We start from the raw sequence: 23,982 nt of genomic DNA on the forward strand, positions 1-23,982 counted from the left end.
CGAGGGAGTGAGGTCGTGCTCTGCTACTCCTGGGTACGAGGGACGAGGGTCGTGTTCTGCTACTACTGGAGTGCTGGGTGCGAGGGATGAGGGTTGTGCTCTACTAGACTGCTACTGCGGTGTGCGAGGGTCGACTGTGGCTGGGGCTTCATGGTGCTCTGTCCGCGAAGAAGTTCGGCGGCGTTGGGAGGAAGGCTTTGCTACGAGGTGGTAGGAGACTGGGAAGAATGTGGGTTCACCGCCGTGAGAGGAGAGCGCCACTGCAGAGAGGAGAGCGTGACTGTGAAAGGAGAGCGCGACTGTGAAAGGAGAGCACAACTGTGAGAGGTTGAGAGGCAGAGCTTTCGATTAGGGCTGAGAGCTTTTGATTGGGGTTAGGGCTCAGTGGCTCACTGCTGCTCAGGACTCGCACTCAAGGCCAAGGGAATTGGGGGTGGGGTGGGGGGGGAGTGGATTGGTTTTTAGGGTTCTTTTATTCTACCGGATTGGTTCGGTTAGAGTTTTACTGGTCAGAATAAAAAACCGAACCGAACCGCAAAAAAATTGCAAAACACCTTTTTTCGGTTTTCGGTTTGTTCGATTTTCAATTTTTTCGGTTCGGTTGGTCGGTTTAATTTGGTCCGGATCGGTTTTGAACAGCCTTAAATGACACCTGGCTTGAATGATTAAACGATCTGAGATACGAGATTCCCTGGATAAAGTACCGTAGCTTGCCACCATGTGTACCAGGTTGAAAACTCGATACTCTGTTGACCCTACGACGTAGGGATGACCGGGCACTTATAAATTCTCAGGAATGTTAACCCCTATTGAGCAATATTAATTATTTGAGAAAAAGCTATGCATAGACTCTTGGGGATGCACGTCGAAGGATAGTCTAAGGTTTTCGGACTTGTCGGGTTGGCTGGATAACCGACGGATGAGCCTCATCAGCCATAGGGCAGGCATGCATCATACGCATACTACTTAAATTACTTGTTTGTGCATTAACTGGGTGTGCCTAAGTATATTTGCCATGCTAAATGTATATTTGTTACTTGCAGTATTTGTAACCTTCCTGTGTTTGCCTTTATCTATTTATTTGTCTGTGAAACGCTAACGGAGATGGAGGTATGGAGGGATAACAGTACGGGACTTAGATTTAAGATTAAGTTAAATTAGGTTTAGATTCTTTTAGTAAACCACCTTTTATGGCTTCTGTTTAATACTCTAAGCTCTATAATCTGAGTGTCGGCGTTCTAGAATTGCCTCTGTCATTCCCAGGACCTTATATATTATGTGTGTGGCACCTTTACCATACTGAGAACCTTTGGTTCTCACCCTATACTATGTTATTATTTTTTAGATGCAGGTCGGGAGGCATCTGGTTAGGCATCAGGATCCCTGAAGCGAAGTGGTTACTGGGTTATTTTGTTGTACAGTGATGTGTGTATATATACTTAGCTTTCTCTCCACATAACTTATTCTTTTGATCCTCTTAGAGGTTTATGGAGGGATAGGATTTTGTTTATGTATATCTGGATTTTGGATATGTATGTATATATGTGTAAATATTCTCCGGCCAACCTTGGCTTCGCGGGCTGAGTTAGGAGCTTGTTATTTTGTATCTTTGACACTCTGTTCCTACTTTTGTTATCTTATGTTCAACAGGTATAGTTTTCTTAACACGCAGTTTAACTCATTTCTTGAGCGTTGCGCTTTTATCTCGCGACTTTTGTTTCATCTATTCTTCAAGGCTCCTAGTATATTACAATCTTTCTGCTATTATATGTATACATTTTATATTAGAGGTCGTAATACCACACCACCTCTGTTTTACGACTTAAGCGTAAAGCTCAGTGTGGTAGGGTGTTACATTATGGTATCAGAGCAGTTCGATTCTATAGAGCCTGAGAGATAGACTGATTGTGCTTCTGTGCATTCTCTGTTTATGTGTTTATGTGCTATTAGGATATCTGATTGATATATATGGCATAAACATTTGTGAGCATGCATTTGGAACTTAAAGCATTAGACCTGCGATATTGAGACTGATCAACTTAATATCACTTGTTTGGTGTATATATGGACCAAATGTCGACTCGCGGACGCGGTCGTGGGCAAGGTAGAGGTAGGATAGGCACCGTTACTCCTGGCCCAGCAGGGAATGATCCAGTAGAATTTATGGTTGCCGTGGAAAATACGGCTGTAGCTATGCAGGCGACAGTCGAGGCACTAGGTAATCAGATAAACCAGGGTAATCACGGGAACAATAATGAAAAGGACGGTCCTATGACACTTGCCACATTTCTGAAAGTTCACCCTCCGACCTTCAGGGGAACCTCAAATCCCACTGATGCAGATAATGGGATTCAGGCTATGGAACAGGCGTTGCAGGCTCAATAGGTTCCTAAAGAGCAATGAGTTGAATTTGGAACTTATCAGCTGCAAGGTGATGCTCAGTATTGGTGGCAGGGAACACGACATATCCTGCAGCCTGATGGTGCTGCGATTCCTTGGGAGGTTTTTCGAACAAAATTCTATAAGAAATACTTTCCTAATTCAGTCAAAAATGCCAAGGAACTTGAATTGATGCAATTAAAGTATGGCCAGATGACTGTTACCGAGTATACTAGCAGGTTTGAGGAGTTGTGTCACTTTTCTCATATCTGTCAAGGTGCGCCTGAAGATTTTGCTGAGTGGATTAGTGGAAGTGTATTAAGTATGAGGGAGGTCTTCGGAGCAATATTTTGGGCTTTGTTGCACCAATGGAGATCAGAGTATTTTCTGAATTGGTGAATAAGTGTAGGGTGGCAGAAGAATGTGTGAGAAAGGCAGCAACAGAGAAAGAAAGTTTAAGGGTGCCTTTTCAGAGACCTTCAGGGAGGAACTTTACTCCGAGAGGTAGGAATTTAAAGTGTGGAGGCTCTGTTTCACAGCAAAATCAGGGTCAGGGTAATTACAGAAGGTCGAATACTAATGTTAATCAAGGGAGAAGGCTTGGAAAGCAACCATAGCAGGATTTGAATTGTCAGAGGTGCGGGAAGTATCGCCCTGAAATTCTGTACAGATCAAGACTTGGGGTATGTTATTTCTGTGGACAGCCCGGGCATATGGTCAATAATTGTCCGGAGAAGAAGAAGTATGAGACTGGTAGAGTACAGCAGCCAGGGAGAGTGTATACCACTTCTGCAGCAGGTGCTGAGGGATCTGAGACACTGATTAGAGGTAATTGTGAAATGGCTGGTAAAATCTTAAATGTGATTCAGGAGCAACTCATTCATTTATTGCATTTGAAAGGGCTAATGAATTAGGATTGAGAATGGTGGTTTTAGGTTATGATTTGAAAGTGCATAATGCTACTCATGAAGCTATGGTGACTAGGTTAGGATGTCCACAAGTTCCATTTCGAATACAACAGTGTGAGTTTGTGCATGATTTGATTTGTTTGCCGATGACTAGTATTGATATCATTTTAGGATTGGATTGGTTATCCAAGAATCATGTTTTGCTTGATTGTTTTGAGAAGTCAGTACAGTTTATGTCGGAAGGGTCAGAAACGCCTGTTGTGGTGAATAGTTACTATTTGAACTCTATGATAGTAAATTGTTATGGAATTGAATGTCAGGGTATTATTTTATTAACTGCGGGAGTGTTAGGTGATGATCAGAGTTTAGAGCAGATTCCGGTTGTATGTGAATTTCCAGACATATTTTCGGATAATATTAATGAATTTCCACCTAACCGAGAGGTTGAATTCGCAATTGAGTTAGTGCCTGGAGCCGATCCGATTTCGATTACTCCTTACAGAATGTCACCTTTAGAAATGGCTGAACTAAAGGCTCAACTAGAAGATCTGTTAGGTAAGCATTTTATCTGACCAAGTGTTTCTCCGTGGGGAGCGCTAGTGTTACTGGTAAAGAAGAAGGATGGGAGTATGCGCTTGTGCATTGATTATCGGCAATTGAATAAGATCACTATGAAGAATAAATATCTGCTACCCATAATCGATGACCTAATGGATCAGTTATAGGGTGCCGGTGTGTTTTCTAAGATTGATTTGCGATCCGGGTATCATCAGATAAGGGTTAGAGATAAAGATATTCTGAAAACTGCTTTCAGGACATGTTATGGTCATTATGAGTATATGGTGATGTCTTTTGGATTGACTAATGCTCCGGCAGTATTTATGGATTATATGAACAGGATGGCCGTATCTGGACAAGTTTGTCATTGTCTTCATTGATGATATTCTTGTTTACTCTAAGACTGAGGAGGAGCACGCTGATCACTTGCAAACTGTGCTGCAAATTCTGAGAGATAGGAAGTTGTATGCTAAGTTATCTAAATGCGAATTCTGGAAGAGTGAAGTGAAGTTTCTCGGTCACGTGGTGAATAAACAGGGAATAGCTGTGTATCCTGCTAAGGTGGAAGCAGTACTGAATTGTGAGCGACCAACTTCAGTGATAGAGATTAGGAGTTTCCTAGGTTTGGTGTGGTACTATCGAAGATTCATTAAGGGATTTTCACAACTCGCCTTACCTTTAACTAAGCTGACTAAGAAGGATACGCCTTTTGTCTGGACTTCAGAGTGTGAAGAGAGTTTTCAAGCATTGAAGCAAAGGTTGACTACTGCACCCGTGTTAGTATTGCCTGAGCCAAGTGAACCGTTTGAAGTGTACTGTGATGCATCATTAAAAGGTTTGGGTTGCGTTCTGATGCAGCACCGGAATGTTGTAGCATATGCCTTACGACAATTAAGGCCGCATGAGATAAACTATCCAACTCACGACTTAGAACTTGTTGCTGTTGTGTTTGCTCTAAAGATCTGGAGATACTATCTCTATGGCATTAAGTTTCATGTTTTCTTAGACCATAAGAGTTTGAAGTATCTCTTTGAGTAGAAAGAGTTGAATATGCGTCAGAGGAGGTGGATGGAGCTTCTGAAAGATTATGATTTCGAATTGAATTATCATCCAGGAAAAGCGAACGTTGTAGCGGACGCCTTGAGTCAGAAGTCTTTATATGAAGCTTGGATGATGCTACAGGAAGAAGAGTTATTAAAGGCATTTCAAGGTTTGAAATTGGGAATTAAGGAAGAATCTGGAATTCTGTGTTTGAGTCAGTTGCAGATTTCAAGTGTTTTTAAATCAGAACTTCTGAATGCTCATCAAGATGGTGAAGCATTACGTAAGATATTACCGGCAATTGAACAGGAAACGCAGTGGAGAGTGTCAAAAGGTAAGGATGGTTTGTGGAGGTTCAAGAACAGATTATTGTACCAGATGTCAAAGACCTGCAACAGAGTATCTTACAGGAAGCCCATAAGAGCGGATTTTCAATTCATCCAGGAAGCACTAAAATGTATCAAGATCTGAAAGTGATGTTCTGATGGCCAGAAATGAAGAATGATGTGGCATTGTATGTATCTAAATGTTTAATGTGTCAGAAAGTTAAGATTAAACATCAAAGACCATCAGGAACCCTTCAGCCTTTGGAAATTCCACAATGAAAATGGGAGAGTATCGCAATGGATTTTGTGATAGGTTTACCTAGAACCCGGTCTGGTTGTGACGCTATTTGGGTAGTTGTGGATCGACTGACAAAATCAGCTCATTTTCTTCCCGTCTGAATAAGTTGCACAATGGAGGAATTAGCTCGAATGTATATCAAAGAGATTATCAGATTGCACAGTGTGTGAAGAACGGAAGATTGATGGTTTAGAATTTAGAATAAATTCTCGTTGCAAGTATAGTTTCTAAATCAAACAATCAACCTTTCTTACAAAAGTTTTGGTTGTCACAAGTAACAAACCCCTTTAAAATTGATAACCGAAGTATTTAAACCTCGGGTCGTCTTCTCAAGGAATTGCAGGGAAGTATGTTCTTATTATTGGTTATGAGTCTTGTAAATTGGGGGTTTTGAAAGTAAGGAACTAGTATGTTAAATGATAAGAAAAATAAAATAGTAATAATAAAATAAACTCTTGGTAAGGTATTAGAACTGGAAGTCCTATCCTAGTTATCCTTATCAATTGTGATGAGAATTAGATTTTTCTCCCATATTGTTAACCTCTAACTATGAAGGTAAGTTAAGTGGATGAATTAATTTTGATTCCTCAGGTCCTAGTCTTTCCTTGGGAAAGGCTAGAGTTAGTAGAACTCGAATTAATTCTTGAAGAATTCAAATTTTCAATCAACAATGAGTTTGATAACTCAAGTGTCTCCAATGACTCAACCAAAGCCAAAAGGGAAAATTCTAAATTAAATTAAAAGCATTCATAAATTTGAAACACATCAAATTACGTCTAAACATAGATTCAAATATAACATGGAAAGGTTTATAAGCTAAATTGAAAAGATAAATATCAATTAAAACAATAAATTAAAGAAACATTGAACCTGTGATGAAGAAAAAATAATCCTAAATCCTAAAAATAAATCCTAAGAGAGAGGAGAGAGCCTCTCTCTCTCTCTAAAACTATATCTAAAACTAAAAATTATGAATTATGAGCTGATGATATGAATGGATGCATTCTCCCACTTTATAGCCTCTAATATGTGTTTTCTGGGCCGAGAACTGGGTCAGAAACAACCCAGAATTCGCTGGTTTCAAATTCAATCACGCTGGTTTTTTCGCCACTGCAACGCGTTCGCGTCACTTATCGTCAGGGAAACTATGGCAAATTATATATCAAGTCGAAGCCCCGGATGTTAGCTTTCCAACGCAACTGGAACCGCGTCTTTTGGACCTCTGTAGCTCAAGTTATGACCGTTTTAGTGCGAGAGGGTCAGGCTGACAGCTTTGCAGTTCCTTCAACTTCTTGTATTCTTTCCACTTTTGCATGCTTCCTTTCCATCCTCCAAGCCATTCCTACCCTGTAATCTCTGAAAATACTTAACACCCATATCAAGACATCGAATGATAATAAGAGAGGATTAAAGTTAGTAATTTAAAGGCCAAAGAAACATCTTTTCAATCATAGCACAAAATCAGGAAGGAAAACGTAAAACATGCAATTAGTATGAATAAGTGGGTAAAGAGTTGATAAAATCCACTCAATTGAGCACAAGATAAACCATAAAATAGTGGTTTATCAACCTCCCCACACTTAAACATTAGCATGTCCTCATGCTAAGCACAAGAGAAGCTAAAAGGGGTGAAGAGGAATGATAGAATGTATGAAATGCAACTACATGCAGAATGTTTCTACCTACTTGGTTAAAAGTAAATAAGCTCTTCAAGACAAACATAAATCAGATTTCACTAATTCAAATTACATAATAAAAGACAGGTAAACTTGTAAGAAGATAGCTCATAAAAGCAAGGAACATAGAATTAAGCATTGAACCCTCATTGGTAGTGTATATGCACTCTAATCACTCAAGTGTATGGGGTAATTCACTCTACTCTTCTCTAATCATGCTTTCTAAACTTTGTTCTTCACCTAACCAATCAACAATATTTAATATACCAATGCAAACATCATGAGGTCTTTTCAAGGTTGTAATGGGGCTAAGGTAAGGTTAAGGGTATATGTATATGGCTAAGTGAGCTTTATAAATTGAATCTTTAATTAACCTAAGCTTTCACCTAACATACATATACTCTATATAATTCTAGAATCATGCCTAGCTACCCATAGTCTTCACTTTTGCATTACATACTCATGTATAAATTTTTCTTTAATTTTATCACATATGCATTGATTTTTCATTAACTTAACATTGGGGTAATTTTGTCCCCTTATTCATTTATTTATATTATATATATTTTTTCTCTTTTTCTCTTTTTCTCTTTTTCTCTTTTTTTTTATTTTTTATTTTTTTATTTTTTTTTAAAATATAAACATAACTTATCAATGCACATGGATTTTTAATTTTTCTAGTCTCACATGAGTAGGTACCCAAATTCCTAATATTTTATCAAATTAAAAATATAACACATTTCCTTGTTAACCCACGTTCCCACAGTTTTTCCACACTTAATTGTTACACAATCCCTATTTTAAACTAACCAAAGATTCAATTGGGATATTTAATTATTTTTCTGCTTAAAGCTAGTGATGTGGTTATAGAACAGAATAAATAGGGATAAAAAGGCTCAAGGTGACTAACAAGGGTGATGTAAAAGGTAGGCTTATTTGGGATAAGTGAGCTAATAATAAATAATGGCCTCAATCATATGCAAGCATGTAAATACACTAAATAGTGGACATATAGAATGGAACAAAGCAAAGATTGCAATCATAGAGAAGAAAACATACAAGAATAAAATTTTATGGTTAAATAATGTAACCATATAAATAAGCTCAAAATCTCACAGGTTGTGTGTTCTTTGGCTCAAAAACCATGTTCCAAATACAACTTCAAACAGATTTAACACAAAAATTTTGATTTTAAATTAGTGAAATTTTTTTTCAAAAATAGGGTCTTAAAAAAAACTTATTATTTTTCAACCAAGTAATACTTAAATGCATAAAATCAAACAAACATGCAATTTAAACAAGCAAATGCAATAATGAACAAACAAAGAAAATAAAATAATGGTGTTAAAAAGAAGAAACTAGCTAACCCATGGAGATCGGTATCGACCTCCCCACACTTAAAGATTGCACCGTCATCGGTGCATGCTGAGATGTGCAGGTGGACGGATTGTTCCAACTGATGCTTTTCTTCAAGGATTGTGCAGATGGACTTGTTTGTCTCCCCATGTAAACGTCTTCCGGTTCCCTTCCGGGTGGCCATCCTGAAAGAAAAAGGGAAGAAAAGTAACCCAGAAATAAAGATAAAAAAATAAATAAAATATGGTTGGGTTAATGCCAAATAATGAGGGTCTCAATTACATGGTAGCTACAACATGCAAGTGAGAAAATAGTAGAAGTACATGGCAAATCAAGAGTGCGAAAATTTTGCAACAATGAGGGAGAGTGTGGGTAAGGAGAGGTAATGTAAATTCATGTCAATGCAAAATTAATACAGGTATAAAAGATCGGCATTGATTTAAATAATATTACCTAACCAGAATAACACAAGTCACTAAGCACCCAAAATAATTCAAGAGAAGATGCAACAGTTAAATAAGAAAATTTTAACACCAAAAGAAAAATAATGAATTAAGAAAAGAAAACAAAAATATACACAAAATTAAGATGCAATGAATGAAATATGCAAATAAATTAAGTAAAATAAAATGAAAGATAAGAAGAATGAGAAGGGAAAGAACGGAAGAAGAAGTAAGTAAGAAAGGATGGAGGAAAAATTAGGATTGGGGAAGAAAAGATAAGATAATTGGCACTGATTTGGTTAAGCTGTGCGTCGCATGTGACGCGGACGTGTGAGTGACACGATCGCGTGGTACGCGATAAGGTCAGGTGACGCGGACGCGTGGGTCACGCGATCGCGTGGCCTGATTTGTGCGATTGGCGCGAGTAGCCTCGCGGTCGCACAACTCGCTGTTTTAAATGCATTTTGCCAATAATCTGGGGTAACGCGATCGCGTGAATGGCCTTTCTTTTAAAAATGACGCGAACACGTGGGGCACCTGTTCACGTGGGGCACGCATTCGCGTGGTAGGGCTTGTGCTTCTAGCATGGTTCCAGCCCCACTCCATCATAACTTTCTGCCACACACGTCTTTACGTCGATTTCACAGGGCCACGCGTTTGCGTGGGTCAAATTGTGCCAAAGGCACGCCTCCAGCCACGCTCTCGCGTGACTCTCTGTTCGATTTCTTTTCTTCCCAATGCACTGGTGACGCGGACGCGTCAGCGACGCTGCCGCGTCGCGTGCATGCTTTTTATATATATATATATATGCAATTATGCGGTATGCAATATGCAGTGCTAATGTAGATGCTATGAATACTTCCAGGTTCAATGAAAATAAAATAAAGTAAAAACAAACAACACGAAATAAAATTGAAAAAGAAACGATCATACCATGGTGGATTGTCTCCCACCTAGCACTTTTAGTTAAAGTCCTTAAGTTGGACATTTGATGAGCTTCCTGTTATGGTGGCTTATGCTTGAATTCATCCAAAAATCTCCACCAGTGTTTGGAATTCCAACAGCCTCCGGGATCCCAAATCTTGTTTCTACACCCATCTTCAAGTTGATTATCATGATTCCATCCGGGTGGTTCAGCCTTAGAATTCTCACTGAAGCGTCCAAACAACTTTCCATACCCATTCAATTGAGCTCTACACCAACCTTTGCGTTTAAACTTAAAGCTTCCAACTATAATGAACCTTGCTTGACAGCTCCAACCACTAACCATCTTCCTCTTACTCTTAATGCCACAAAGAGCTCTAAGTTGACCATCCGTCTCCAGTAGCCCATATTCAAGTGGAATTAGAAAGCTAAGGGATATGAATTTTACCCACTTGAATGTTGTGAAGGATGATGGCAACGTAGGGGGAGGGGTCTCCAGCAACTTTGGCAAAGTGATATCAAGCTCTACTCCCCTATGCTCTTCTTTGACAACTTCCACCTCCTTGTAAGCTTCTTCAATTCCAACCTCTTCCTCTTGGTAGCTTTCTTCTAATTCAATCTCTTCTTCATTGCTTTCCAAGGGCATGGGAGGTTGTGCTTCTTCTTCTTTAATCTCCATCTATTGATCGACCTCTTCCAAGTCCTTAACCATGACATGCCTTGGAGGTTGTACACCCTCCTCAACATCAAATGCAACCATCTTGGAAGGAGGCTCTATGTCTTGACTTTCCCATGGAGGTATAGCATCTCTTAAGTCTGCAACCACTTCTTCCTTTTTAATAATTGCTGCTTTGTCCAGTTGTTTAAGTATAAAGTCGTACTCATCCTCAATGATTTTCTTTCCATGACAACTCCTTTCAACTACTCTTTCATCTTTAAGGGTCTCTCCTACCTTTACCCGTAGGGCCTTCTCTAGCTCTTTATGAAGTATAGATTCGCGAAGATGATTCCTTCTTTCCTGTTCCATATCAATAGCATAATTGGGATCATCTTGCTCTTGGACTGATGGATGTGGGTGCTCTTCCATGGAGGGTGGTGATGGGATAAAAAGATCATTATGTGGTTGAAAAGGAAGTGCACTAGAGCTTGAGGGTTGAATATTGGAGGTAGAGGGTTGGTTCATGCAGAATATAAGATTTTGGAGTGTAGAGGTGAGACCAATGATGTTAGAGATGAGTGTATTGTTATCCAATGGAGGTTGGGGTGGATCTATGTATGGCTCATTCGGTTCATAGGGTGGTTGGTATGGTGGATGTGGGTTAGGGTCATATGGAGGTAAATGGTGTAAAGGGGCTTGTGAGTTTGGTGGTTCAAAGTTGTGTTGAGGAGGTTCATAGGCATATAATGGGGGTCCATCATATCTATCATCTTGGTATGCTCCCTGGAATGGCTCTTGACTATAGTAATTTGGTGGATGTTGGTTGTCACGGAAGGGTCCACTATAACTATTGTCTTGGTATGCATCGTGGAATGGTCTTTGTCTGTGGTACTGTAGAAGGTGTTGTTGTCGGAAGGGTTGATCAGATCCTCGTGACTCCTTCCATCTCTGATTGTTTTGACCTTGATGCATGTTCCTGTTATAATTTCCATTCCTTGCAACAACATTGGAACCAAACTCAAAGCGAGAGGGGTGAGAACTCATAATAGTAATTAAAAACGAAAATAAAAACAAATTTTAAATTAAAAGGTTATTTAAATTTTGAATTTGAAAATTAAATTTTGAAATCTGAATTTTAAATTTTGAAATTTGAAATTTTGAAATTTTGAATTTTAAATTTTTGAAATTTGAAATTTAAATTTTTAAATTTGAATTTTGAAAATTGAAATTTGAAATTTGAAATTTGAGTTTTAAATTTTGAATTTTTGAATTTAATGAGAAAAGAGAAAAACAATAAAATGACACCAAACTTAAAATTTTTAGATCAAAACGAAGAAAACAACTAAGAACAACTTGAAGGTCAAGATGAACACGAAGAACAAATTTTTGAAAAAAAAATTTTAATAACTAAATAAAAACCAATAACCTCTTAATTTATGAAAAAAAGCAAAAATAAAAACAAAAATAAAAATAAATAAACAAGTAAAAATCAAATATTTACAATAACTAATAATAAGGCACACGTTTGCAATTCCCCGGCAACGGCGCCATTTTGAAGAACGGAAGATTGATGGTTTAGAATTCAGAATAAATCCTCGTTGCAAGTATAGTTTCTAAACCAAACAATCAACCTTTCTTACAAAAGTTTTGGTTGTCACAAGTAACAAATCCCTTTAAAATTGATAACCGAAGTATTTAAACCTCGGGTCGTCTTCTCAAGGAATTGCAGGGAAGTATGTTCTTATTATTGGTTATGAGTCTTGTAAATTGGGGGTTTTGAAAGTAAGGAACTAGTATGTTAAATGATAAGAAAAATAAAATAGTAATAATAAAATAAACTCTTGGCAAGGTATTAGAACTGGAAGTCCTATCCTAGTTATCCTTATCAATTGTAATGAGAATTTGATTTTTCTCCCACATTGTTAACCTCTAACTATGAAGGTAAGTTAAGTGGATGAATTAATTTTGATTCCTCAGGTCCTAGTCTTTCCTTGGGAAAGGCTAGAGTTAGTGGAACTCGAATTAATTCTTGAAGAATTCCAATTTTCAATCAACAATGAGTTTGATAACTCAAGTGTCTCCAATGACTCAACCAAAGCCAAAAGAAAAAATTCTAAATTAAATTAAAAGCATTCATAAATCTGAAACACATCAAATTACGTCTAAACATAGATTCAAATATAACATGGAAAGGTTTATAAGCTAAATTGAAAAGATAAATATCAATTAAAACAATAAAATAAAAGTAGAAACATAAATTAAAGGAACATTGAACCTGTGATGAAGAAGAAATAATCCTAAATCCTAAAACTAAATCCTAAGAGAGAGGAGAGATCCTATCTCTCTCTAAAACTACATCTAAAACTAAAAATTATGAATTATGAGCTGATGATTATGAATGGATGCATTCTCCCACTTTATAACCTCTAATCTGTGTTTTCTGAGCCGAGAACTGGGTCAGAAACAACCCAAAATTCGCTGGTTTCGAATTCAATCACGCTGGTTTTTTTGCCACTGCAACGCGTCCGCGTAGATTACACGTTCGCGTCACTTATCTTCAGGGAAACTATGGAAAATTATATATCAAATCAAAGTCCCGGACGTTAGCTTTCCAATGCAACTGGAACCGCGTCTTTTGGATCTCTGTAACTCAAGTTATGACCGTTTTAGTGCGAGAGGGTCAGGCTGATAGCTTTGCAGTTCCTTCAACTTCTTGTATTCCTTCCACTTTTGCATGCCTCCTTTCCATCCTCCAAGCCATTCCTGCCCTGTAATCTCTGAAAATACTTAACACCCATATCAAGGCATCGAATGATAATAATAGAGGATTAAAGTTAGTAATTTAAAGGCCAAAGAAACATGTTTTCAATCATAGCACAAAATCAGGAAGGAAAACGTAAAACATGCGATTAGTATGAATAAGTGGGTAAAGAGTTGATAAAATCCACTCAATTGAGCACAAGATAAACCATAAAATAGTGGTTTATCAGTGTGCCTTCTACCATTATATCTGACAGGGATCCTCGTTTTACATCAAGGTTCTGGGGAGCCTTTCAGCGTGCATTTGGGACTCAATTGAGTTTGAGTACTGCATATCACCCTCAGACAGACGGCCAATCAGAGAGAACCATCCAGACCTTGGAGGATATGCTAAGGGCTTGTGTTTTGGACCAGCCGGCGAGCTGGGATCAGTATATGCCATTAGTCGAATTTGTTTATAATAATAGCTACCATGCGAGCATCGGAATGGCTCCATATGACGCCCTGTATGGCAGGAAATGTCAATCTCCGCTATGTTGGTATGAAACTGGAGAAAGGAGTTTATTAGGGCCTGAGATGATAGCTGAGACTACGGAGTAGATAAAGAAGATTCGTTGCTGAATGCTTATAGTCCAAAGCCTTCAGAAAAGTTATGCTGATCAAAGGCGAAAGCCTTTGGAGTTTGAAGAAAAGGAGCACGTCTTTCTGAAGGTTACACCAACTACTGGAGTGGGAAGAGCTATTAAGACTAAGAAACTGAATCCCTGTTATATTGGACCATTTGAGATCTTGAAAAGAATTGGGCCGGTGGCTTATAGGATCGCTTTACCGCCATATCTTTCAAACTTGCACAACGTGTTTCATGTGTCACAGCTTCAGAAGTATACTCCTGACGCAAGTCATGTTCTAGAATCAGAACCAATCCAAGTGAGAGAAGATCTAACACTTCCAGTAATTTCGGTGAGAATTGATGACACCAGCGTCAAACAATTGCACGGGAAGGAAGTATCATTGGTAAAGGTAGCTTGGAGTCGAGCTGGTATTGAGGAACATACTTGGGAACTCGAATCAGATATGCGGAAGGACTATCCACATCTCTTTTCAGGTAACTGCATTTGAATTTTGAGGGCAAAATTCTTTGTTAGGTGGGTAGTATGTAAATCCGTTAAATTAATAAATAATTAGTCAATAAATTAATTTTATTAAGAAGTATTAGAAACGAGAATATTATATCAAATTAGGATAGAGCGCATCGAAACGAGAATTTTGATACTAATTTCAAAGAAAACGGTCTAAGATTGGACTGAACGGGCTGAACTGGTTGAACCGGCCTAAACCGGGCCCGTGGGCCCAACCGGCCCAGCATTAAATGAACCCAAGCTTTGTCTTCTCCCTCATTTTAGCAGAAACGAAGCTGAAGGCTTCCAGGGGAGAAGAGAAATGAAAAACTCCCAAACCCTTACACTAGTTTCCAAATCCCGTAACTTCTCCCGTCCGAACTCCGATCGCCGCACCGTTTGCGGCCACATGTCCACCACGTCGAGCTCTACATTTCTACTAGAACAATTTCATAAGTAAGCCATTAAATATTCTCAGCCACTCTTTTCCCCCAATTTTCAAAAAATTAGAAGATATGTTGAATTTCTTCAATTTCTGATGTTTTAGGATCCAATTAGCTTGAGAAAAATGTTCACTCTTGCTTATGTGAAGCTTGGGTAAGGTGAGAAAACCATAATTCCACTTTAATTTCGCTGAATTTGAGCTTTGAGTATTAAATTGGGTATATATGTATTATGAATGTTTATTAGGTTGTAAATAAATAATTAGAGCTTGAAATTATGAATATTGGAACTTGGAGAAAGCTGAGCCTAGAGTTATTGAGCTTTTGAGGGGCTGTCTTGGTTTTAATTAAATTGCCTTGATCGTTACGTGGGAATCGGCCAAGGTATGGTTTAGGTTTCTTGCATTTAATATATAATGTTCTGTGAAAACTTAGGTTAGATGACCGTAGGATAAGTTGGAATGCAGGTGTTTATATAATTTTTAGTAATTTAATTGGTGAACATGTTTGGTTTGGCTTGGTGATTGGATTATATGGTTGAAGTTGTTACTATATGAATGATAAAAGGATACATAGTTGAATTAGTGAGTATATGGTTACTAGTATAATAAAGGAAAGCATGATGGATTTGTTGTAATGTGAAGTTGTGTAATATTATGGAATAGTGGTTGATAAAATGATGTAGAGTTTATTGAGTATTGATGTTGGCATTTTGAGTTGGTATTGATAGGTTTGGAAATGAATGGAATGAAATTATTGAATGAAAATGAGGTTTGAAATTATTTATAAAATTTTGGCTTTGGGCTGAACTTCGGCGGATTATAACTTGACTTCTAGAATACCAAATTGATTATAACTTGTTTTAAATGAAAATTGGATTCGTGAAGTTTATGCCGTTCGAAGAACGGAGGAAAAACGATTTAAAACGATTGAGTTATGCCTGTCGGAAAATTTGGTGAGGAATATGTAAATATGCAGGTGGTTTCCCTGATTGTGCAGCTCTCTGGTTGATTTTTTTTGAAGAACGCATGTCTACGCGTACGCGTGACATGGAATTTTGGCGATGCGTACGCGACTAGTACCATGCGCATGTGTAAGGGGTTAGCAAGCATGTCCACGCGTACGCGTGACCCACGCGCACGTGTGACCCACGCGCACGTGAGACCCACGCGCACGTGAGACCCACGCGTATGCATGACATAAAGTTTTCACCCACGCGTACGCATGACAAGGGACGCGCGCGTGAGCCGCACTTTTACACTCCAACGCGTACGCGTAAGCCACGCGTACGCGTGGCCCCTATTTCAGCAAACATGATTTTCAACGTTTTAAACTGTATTTCAAACCTCTAAACCTCTATTTTCATTCTTTTAGTCATTAATAATAGTATTAAACCTGATATTCAGATGAAGTTAGGAAATGGGGATAACTTGAAGATGAAGTAAAGCTGAAAAGTGATGAATTGACTATGAAATGTTACGGATGATCATATATATTACTTGGCTTGATAATCAAATGAATGATCATGAATGACACATGGCTTGAATGATTAAATGATCTGAGATACGAGATTCTCTGGATAAAGTACCATGGGTTGCCACCACGTGTACCAGGTTAAAAACTCGATACTCTGTTGACCTTACGACGTAAGGGTGACCGGGCACTTATAAATTTCCTGGAATGTTAACCCCATTGAGCAATATTGATTATTTGAGAAAAAGCTATGCATAGACTCTTGGGGATGCACGTCGAGGGACAGTCTAACTGTCTAAGGTTTTCGGACTTGTCGGGTTGGTTGGATAACCGACAGATGAGCCTCATCAGCCATAGGACAGGCATGCATCATATGCATACTACTTGAATTACTTGTTTGTGCATTAACTGGGTGTGCCTAAGTGTATTTGCCATGCTAAATGTATATTTGTTACCTGCAGTATTTGTAACCTTCCTGTGTTTGCCTTTATCTATTTATTTGTCTGTGAAACGCTAACGGAGATGGAGGTATGGAGGGATAGCAGTACAGGACTTAGATTTAAGATTAAGTTAAATTAGGCTTAGATTCTTTTAGTAAACCACATTTTATGGCTTCTGTTTAATACTCTAAGCTCTATAATCTGAGTGTCGGCGTTCTAAGATTGCCTCTGGCATTCCTAGGATCTTATATATTATGTGTGTGACACCTTTACCATACTGAGAACCAAACCCCATACTACGTTGTTGTTTTTCAGATGCAGGTCGGGAGGCATCTCGTTAGGCATCAGGATCCCTAAAGCGAAGTGGTTACTGGGTTATTTTGTTGTACAGTGATGTGTGTATATATACTTAGCTTTCTCTCCACATAATTTATTCTTTTGATCCTCTTAGAGGTTTATGGATGGACATGATTTTGTTTATGTATATCTGGATTTTGGATATGTATGTATATATGTGTAAATATTCTTCGGTCAGCCTTGACTTTGCGGGCTGAGTTAGGAGCTTGTTATTTTGTATCTTTGGCACTCTGTTCCTACTTTTGTTATCTTATGTTCAACAGTTATAGTTTTCTTAACACGCAGGTTAACTCGTTTCTTGAGCGTTACGCTTTTATCTCGCGACTTTTGTTTCATCTATTCTTCAAGACTCCTAGTATATTACAATCTTTCTGCTATTATATGTATACATTTTATATTAGAGGTCGTAATACCACACCACTTCTGTTTTACAACTTAAGCGTAAAACTCAGTGTGATAGGGTGTTACAACTAACATGGTACACTTTTGTCAATCTTAGAGACGTAATTAATGCAATTAGAATTTCAGGGACGATTCTAGTGCACAACGCCAATCTCAAATATCATTTTGAAGTTTAACTCAAGAAAGCAGAAGAAGCAAATATGGAGACAAAGGAGGATTCGAAATCTTCTCTTTATATATAATAAAAGGAGAGCAGGAGATGGTTCTTTACATGACAAGTGTTATAGTTATATGTTTGATGGATAATTCTACCATGGTGAAAGAATATTAAGGTCCTTAAATATAGTAGTTATTTTAAATATTTTAATCTTTTAGATTTCACACTAAATAAATATAGTAGTTATTTTAAAAAATTATATTAAAATATTAATATTCAACAAGAGATCCTAAAAATTAATGTTTTAATTATTGAGTTCTACTATATAAATTAAACAATAATGAAAACTATAATTTTTAAAAATTTAAAAAATTTAAATTTTAAAATGACTATTATATTATTTAGTGAGATCTAAAATATTAAATTTTTAAATATATAATCAACAATAATTTGATAAACTCATTTAAATAAAAAATTTCATAAAAAATTACAATTTAAAAATATAAAATTTTAAAATATAAATGACAAAATAACTTTATAATAATTTAATTATTTTTATTATTTTATGTAAAGAGAATTTTATTTATTAAGGTCTAAAAAATAATATGAAAATTAGTACTATAAAAAATATTTTAAATTTAATATTATGAAAAAAAAAATAAAAGAAATTTATATAAGAAATAATTTTATTAATTTTTAAAATTTTAGAAATAAAAATGACTACGTCTATATTTTTATGATTATAAATAACTTTTTTACATGTCAAGCGACACGTGACGTGCTAGTGCTAGGTGTCATTGACCTGATATATCAAGTTATCAACTAATCATCTTGTGACACGTGGTATTAATCTACCACGTTATCTAACTAACAGAAGGACCAAGTTGACTTACATTTTATTTTTCATGAACTAATATGATTAAAAAAATTATTAGAGAACTAATTTAAAGAATGAATGATCTTTTAAGGACAAATTTAACTCTTAACCCAATAAATCTCTATCATATTTAATTTATTTCCCAGTTTTTTCATTTTTTTGACAAATCCAATTACAAATTAAAATTAGGGTTAAGTACTGAAATCGTCCTAGGGTCTAGGGTGAAAATCAAAATCGTCCCCAACCTTTTTTTGTTATTAAAATCATCCTCAACGTTACAAAACGTTATAAAATCGTCCTTTTCCACTTCAATTTTATTTTTTTTACCATATTACCCTTTATTATTAATAAAAATAATATTAAAAAATTAAAACAAACTCCTCCCACCCCCTCCGCCCTCCCCCCCTCCTGCCTCCTGCCTCCTGCCTCCCCCCTCCCAAAAAATTAAAACAAACCCCCCCACCACCCCCCATCCGCCCTCCCCCCCTCCTGCCTCCCGCCTCCCGCCTCCCCCCTCGCAAAAAATTAAAACAAACCCCCCCCACCACCCCCCATCCGCCCTCCCCCCCTCCCTCACTCCCTCCCGCCTCCCCCCTCCCGTAACCCCCTCAGCCCACTCCCTCACCCCCCACCCCTCAACCCTCAACCCTCACCCCTCCCGCCTCCCCCCTCCCTCACCCTCCCGTAACCCCTTCAGCCCACCCCCTCAACCCCCACCCCTCATCCCTCACCCATTACCCCATCCACCCAATCACCCCCACAAAACAAATTAACAGCAAATCAGAAGCAGAAGAAGCATAACAATTTTAGTTTTCAGATCCAAAATTTCAATAATCATCAAGTTACAATTTCAGAAGCAGAAGTTCAAGCAGAGCAGAGGAAGAAGCAGAGGAAGACGCAGGGGAGGCGACGGCGGGTTGGACGCAGGGGCGGCGCGCGGGTTGGACGCAGAGGAGGCGGCGAGCGGGTTGGACGCAGAGGCGGCGGCGGCGGGTTGGATTCAGGGGCGGCGGCTGGTTGGACGCAGTGGCGGCAGCAGTGGGGTGAGGGAGTGAGGGAGGGGGTTTGGGGTGGAGGGAGAGACGAAGAGTTCTGGGTGTTGGGGGGGAGGGTGGTGGGTTTTGTTTTTTTTTTTTAATATTATTTTTAATAATAATTAAGGGTAATTTGGTCCAAAAAAATAGAAAAGGACGATTTTATAACGTTTTGTAACGTTGAGGATGATTTTAATAATAAAAAAAGGTCGGGGACGATTTTGATTTTCACCCCAAACCCTAGGGACGATTTCAGTACTTAACCCTTAAAATTACATTACATAAGTGAATTATAATTAAAATATCCCCTTTCATATATTAGTGACACACATCTTTATAATTTAAATAGTACTTTTCATATAATAATGGCACATCATTTATTTTAAACACTTGTAAAAAAAAAAATCATATTGACATTTTATAAATTGAATAATCTATTACACTAATTTTTATTCTTATTTATCCTATTTATATTTAAAATCAATTTTATTCTTATAATTAGACCCAAATTAAACCAAGTATATTCATTGGATTTTTATATTAAAAATTATAAAATATTATTTTACTTTATTTTAAACGACTAAAGTTTAACGATGCTTGATTATGTTAGACATTATAATCTTAATTTGATTATTTTTATTTTTTAGTGTCTTTTTGTATGTGTCTATTTTAATTTGATTTATGAGAATGCTAAAATTTTAATTTTATTATAAAAATAACAAAATATTTTTTAAATATTAAAATAAAAAATTAAATTATCCAATTCAATAGTCATATTTTTATATACACTATTTATATATATAATTTTATTAATTATTAAAATTATCCAATTGTATTTATACAACTTAAACTTTTAGAGAAAATTATTAATGATACGTTATTGGTAAAAAAAATTTAATGACTCCATATAACTTGATGTAAATATTTTATTTGGTAAAAAAATTTGAAAAGTGAAGTTAGAGTAACTAGTGAGTAGTGAGTAAATTTTTGGGGTGTGTTTTCGGTTATTTGAATTTTTTTGTTAGAGAGCTCATTTAAATTAAGTAATTAACTGATAGTTGGCACATATTGAGTTGGTTTCCTAGCGAAACTAAAAGTTAAATTCATAATAATAATAATACAAATCTTTCTTTTGTTTTATTCTTCTATTTTTGCATCTAAAAAGCTTAAGTAAAAAATTCAATTAGTAGCTAGTTTTTATACCCCAATTTCCAAAACGAGTCAGCCGTCACACTAGGACACTAAGACCATTTTCAGTAGGGAACTCATTCCAGTTCCTGTTTATGGCCCATCTGTCATAAAAAGTAACTCCACATCAGCTTTTGCGTCATAAACAATAAATAGGAACTCAAAGCATCTCTCTCTTCTCCATTAGGAGGAACTAACTTTAGTCCCTAATGTGGTCTCATTTAATTAATTAATTAAAATACTTAAAATTAATATAATTAATTTTTTTCAATAATATTATTTAAATTTATAAATTTAAAAATAATTCATTATTAAAAGATATTAATATTAAATAAATTCATATATAATAATAATACACAATATATAATTCGAGATTATACTAATTTATAGTTTTGTGTTTACAACTGCTAATTTTAATAATATCATTAGCATTTTAAATTTTAAAAATAAAAATAACCAACTCAACTAAAAATTATTTTATAAGGTATAAAAATTAAATTAATTTTTTAATGTAAGTAAATTTAATTAATTATAATTTAATATAATAATATAAATAATATTCAATATTAATTATAATATAAATAATTAATTAAATAAAAACTTAATTATTTAATTTAATTAATTATTTAATTAATTATTATTTAAATAATTAATATAAATTATTAATTAAATAAAAATATAATTATTTAATATAATTTTTATTATAATTATTACTAATTTAATTATTATTTAATTATTTAATTATTTTAGATTTTATATTATTATTTTTTTATAATAACTTGCCAAATGACAAATTGTTATTGGTTAATTTGAGTCCCTGCTTAGAGGGACTCCCTTACCTTGATCCTTGTGCAGGAACTCACTCCTTCTCTCTTCCAATGGTTAGAGTTCCTATATGTCAGAAAATTCCCTTACCTTGATCCTTGTGCAGGAACTCATTCCTTCTCTCTTCCAATGGTTAGAGTTCCTATATGTCAGAAAAAAATCAAAGAGAAACTCACCATAGGAGCTAAACCTTTCCCATGCAACTTCCCTGCAAGTATCCAACCAGCCAGCGGCAGACTGGCAGTTCTGCCTATATATGTATATAGATTTTCTTGCTTGTTTTCTGTATAAATGAAAAATTTACTGTTTTCAATAAAATATATTTAATTTTAAAAGAAAAAGAACATTAATCCTGATTCTCATCTTTATTAACCTTCAACTAACTCTTTCTTCGAGCCACACAAAGAAACCACTTTTCATCATTCCACTCGTCAACCAAGAAAATCTCTCTTATATATATAGCCCTTGGTTTCCCTTATCATTCACTTTCACCCTCAGAATGACGACTAATACTAGTAATTTGAGTTTGAAGCTTCTGCTAGACTCAAAGAATAAGAAAGTGCTGTTTGCAGAAGCCTCTAAGGAAGTGGTGGACTTCCTCTTCACCTTGCTTCAGTTGCCACTTGCTACCGTCATCAAGCTTTTAACCAAGGAAGCCGTGGTTGGTTGCTTGGGGAATCTCTACTCTAGCGTTGAAAACCTCAACCATGTTTACATGCAACCAAACCTATCTAAGGATCTTATCCTTAATCCAGCCATTCTTGGCTCTTCACCTTCCATCTCGGGCCTCCTCCCTTCAGCTGCTATAAACCACTCCAACATGACTCCAAAGTTGTTCAGGTGCTCACAAAGTTGTTCCTATACTGTAACAGATGTGTACGATTCTATTTGTGCCGCGTGCCGTACTGGTCGTATGACTGCGAAAGTCAACTATATCAAGGGTGAAGCCCCGGCCACGGCGGCACCTAATAAGAGCAATAATGGGTTTGTGAAAGAAGTAATAACTTACATGATCATGGATAATCTTCTCATTCAGCCTATGTCAACCATATCAGGCATCACCATGCTTAACCAGTTCAATGTCAAGGATGTTGGTGTCTTGAAAGAAACCGTTGTTCAGCTTGGCATGAAAGAGGTTTCTCTCTTACACTACGACTCATCTCATTTTAACCTGTTCAAACTTTCTAATATAACCTTTAATGTGTTACAGGGCTTAAAGCTACTCAAGGCATCCATGGAGTCTGAGAAGGTTCTCACAACCGTTTTCTTAGCTTGATGCATTTGGGATCTTAAGAATTTAAATTAATATATAGTTTAATATCTAGTATGAGATCGATCTCACTATGTTTTATCTCCTTTGATTTTTGTTGGCTTTGCTTAAAATTAATACTAAGACTGCGTTTCTTTGTTTTAGGATGTGTTTGTCTCTTATTATTTATGCAGCTTTCCGTTTCATGAATTTTGACTTTTGAGTGCTTGGTGAGATCTTTTGTAGTTTCCCTTGATGCTTTATAATCATATTTATTTTACGTGATTTATTTTGAATAATTACTGTATTGATCCGAAAACTCTGAAATATGAAAGCATAAGCCATGATTATTGTACCAAAAACTCATAATTATTGAAGGCCGATAAAAAACACAAATGTGCCCATAGAGGACAAAAAAGTCCAAAAGTGGTACAAGATTTTGGTGACACATCTTTGGGGTTGTTATGTTTTCTTCGGGCCTTCTTCAGTGATACCATTAAAGGGCTGATGTTTTTTAAAGAAGGGAAAAAAACCTGTCCTGATGCCCACTTCAATAAAAAAAAAGATCCCTGATAATTGTTTTGACTTTTGAGATGCATTACTATAGTCTATAATGAGATATTTTTTTATGTTTTTATTATTTATTCCCTTACAACACGGATCACAAAAATTGACCCTGGATTTCAAAGAATTATAATCAAGTAACCTCAATCTTAAAACGTCAAATTTACTCGGCGAACGTTTCATTAAGTACTATACATGGATAATAAGATAGTATCAGATTTTATGCTTATATACTTTTCCAACTCTGTACACGTTAGATTCGTTAAATGGACCGCAAATTCTAGCCTATACCATTATGCAATGAATTATTTGGTGTTAAAGAAACAAATGAGCATATTAAATGTACCAACAAAGGTCTTGTCACATGAAATTTCCTCTTCGTTAGATATATAAAAATAAACGACCCGCACGAGACTAAGATCCTAACTTCATTAAAACCATACCCTCATAGAATTGAAAATAAAATAATAAAACTCCAAAAATAGGTCAGAGATCACATGAAAAAGGAAAGAAGGAACAGAGGAAATT

General features: G+C 36.4%; 1 protein-coding gene across 1 annotated transcript; it reads left to right on the forward strand.

The window, feature by feature from the left end:
• The first annotated feature begins 22,140 nt into the window (after positions 1-22,140).
• LOC107616229 (uncharacterized) lies at positions 22,141-22,917 on the forward strand. The gene is made up of 2 exons (XM_021112541.2): positions 22,141-22,776; positions 22,852-22,917. The coding sequence occupies exons 1-2, from the start codon at positions 22,141-22,143 to the stop codon at positions 22,915-22,917; spliced, it is 702 nt and encodes a 233-aa protein (XP_020968200.1).
• The last annotated feature ends 1,065 nt before the right edge of the window (positions 22,918-23,982 follow it).

This window comes from Arachis ipaensis, chromosome B9 (assembly GCF_059453495.1).
Source record: "Arachis ipaensis isolate K30076 ecotype BB chromosome B9, ASM5945349v1, whole genome shotgun sequence".
Classification (NCBI taxonomy): domain Eukaryota; kingdom Viridiplantae; phylum Streptophyta; class Magnoliopsida; order Fabales; family Fabaceae; genus Arachis; species Arachis ipaensis.

What these genes read in the sequence shown, in the direction of transcription:
- LOC107616229 (XM_021112541.2), top strand. Translation starts at nt 22,141, where the DNA reads ATGACGACTAATACTAGTAATTTGAGTTTGAAGCTTCTGCTAGACTCA. An exon ending in TTCAGCTTGGCATGAAAGAG is followed by an intron (nt 22,777 to 22,851) that starts GTTTCTCTCTTA and finishes AATGTGTTACAG; the next exon opens with GGCTTAAAGCTACTCAAGGC.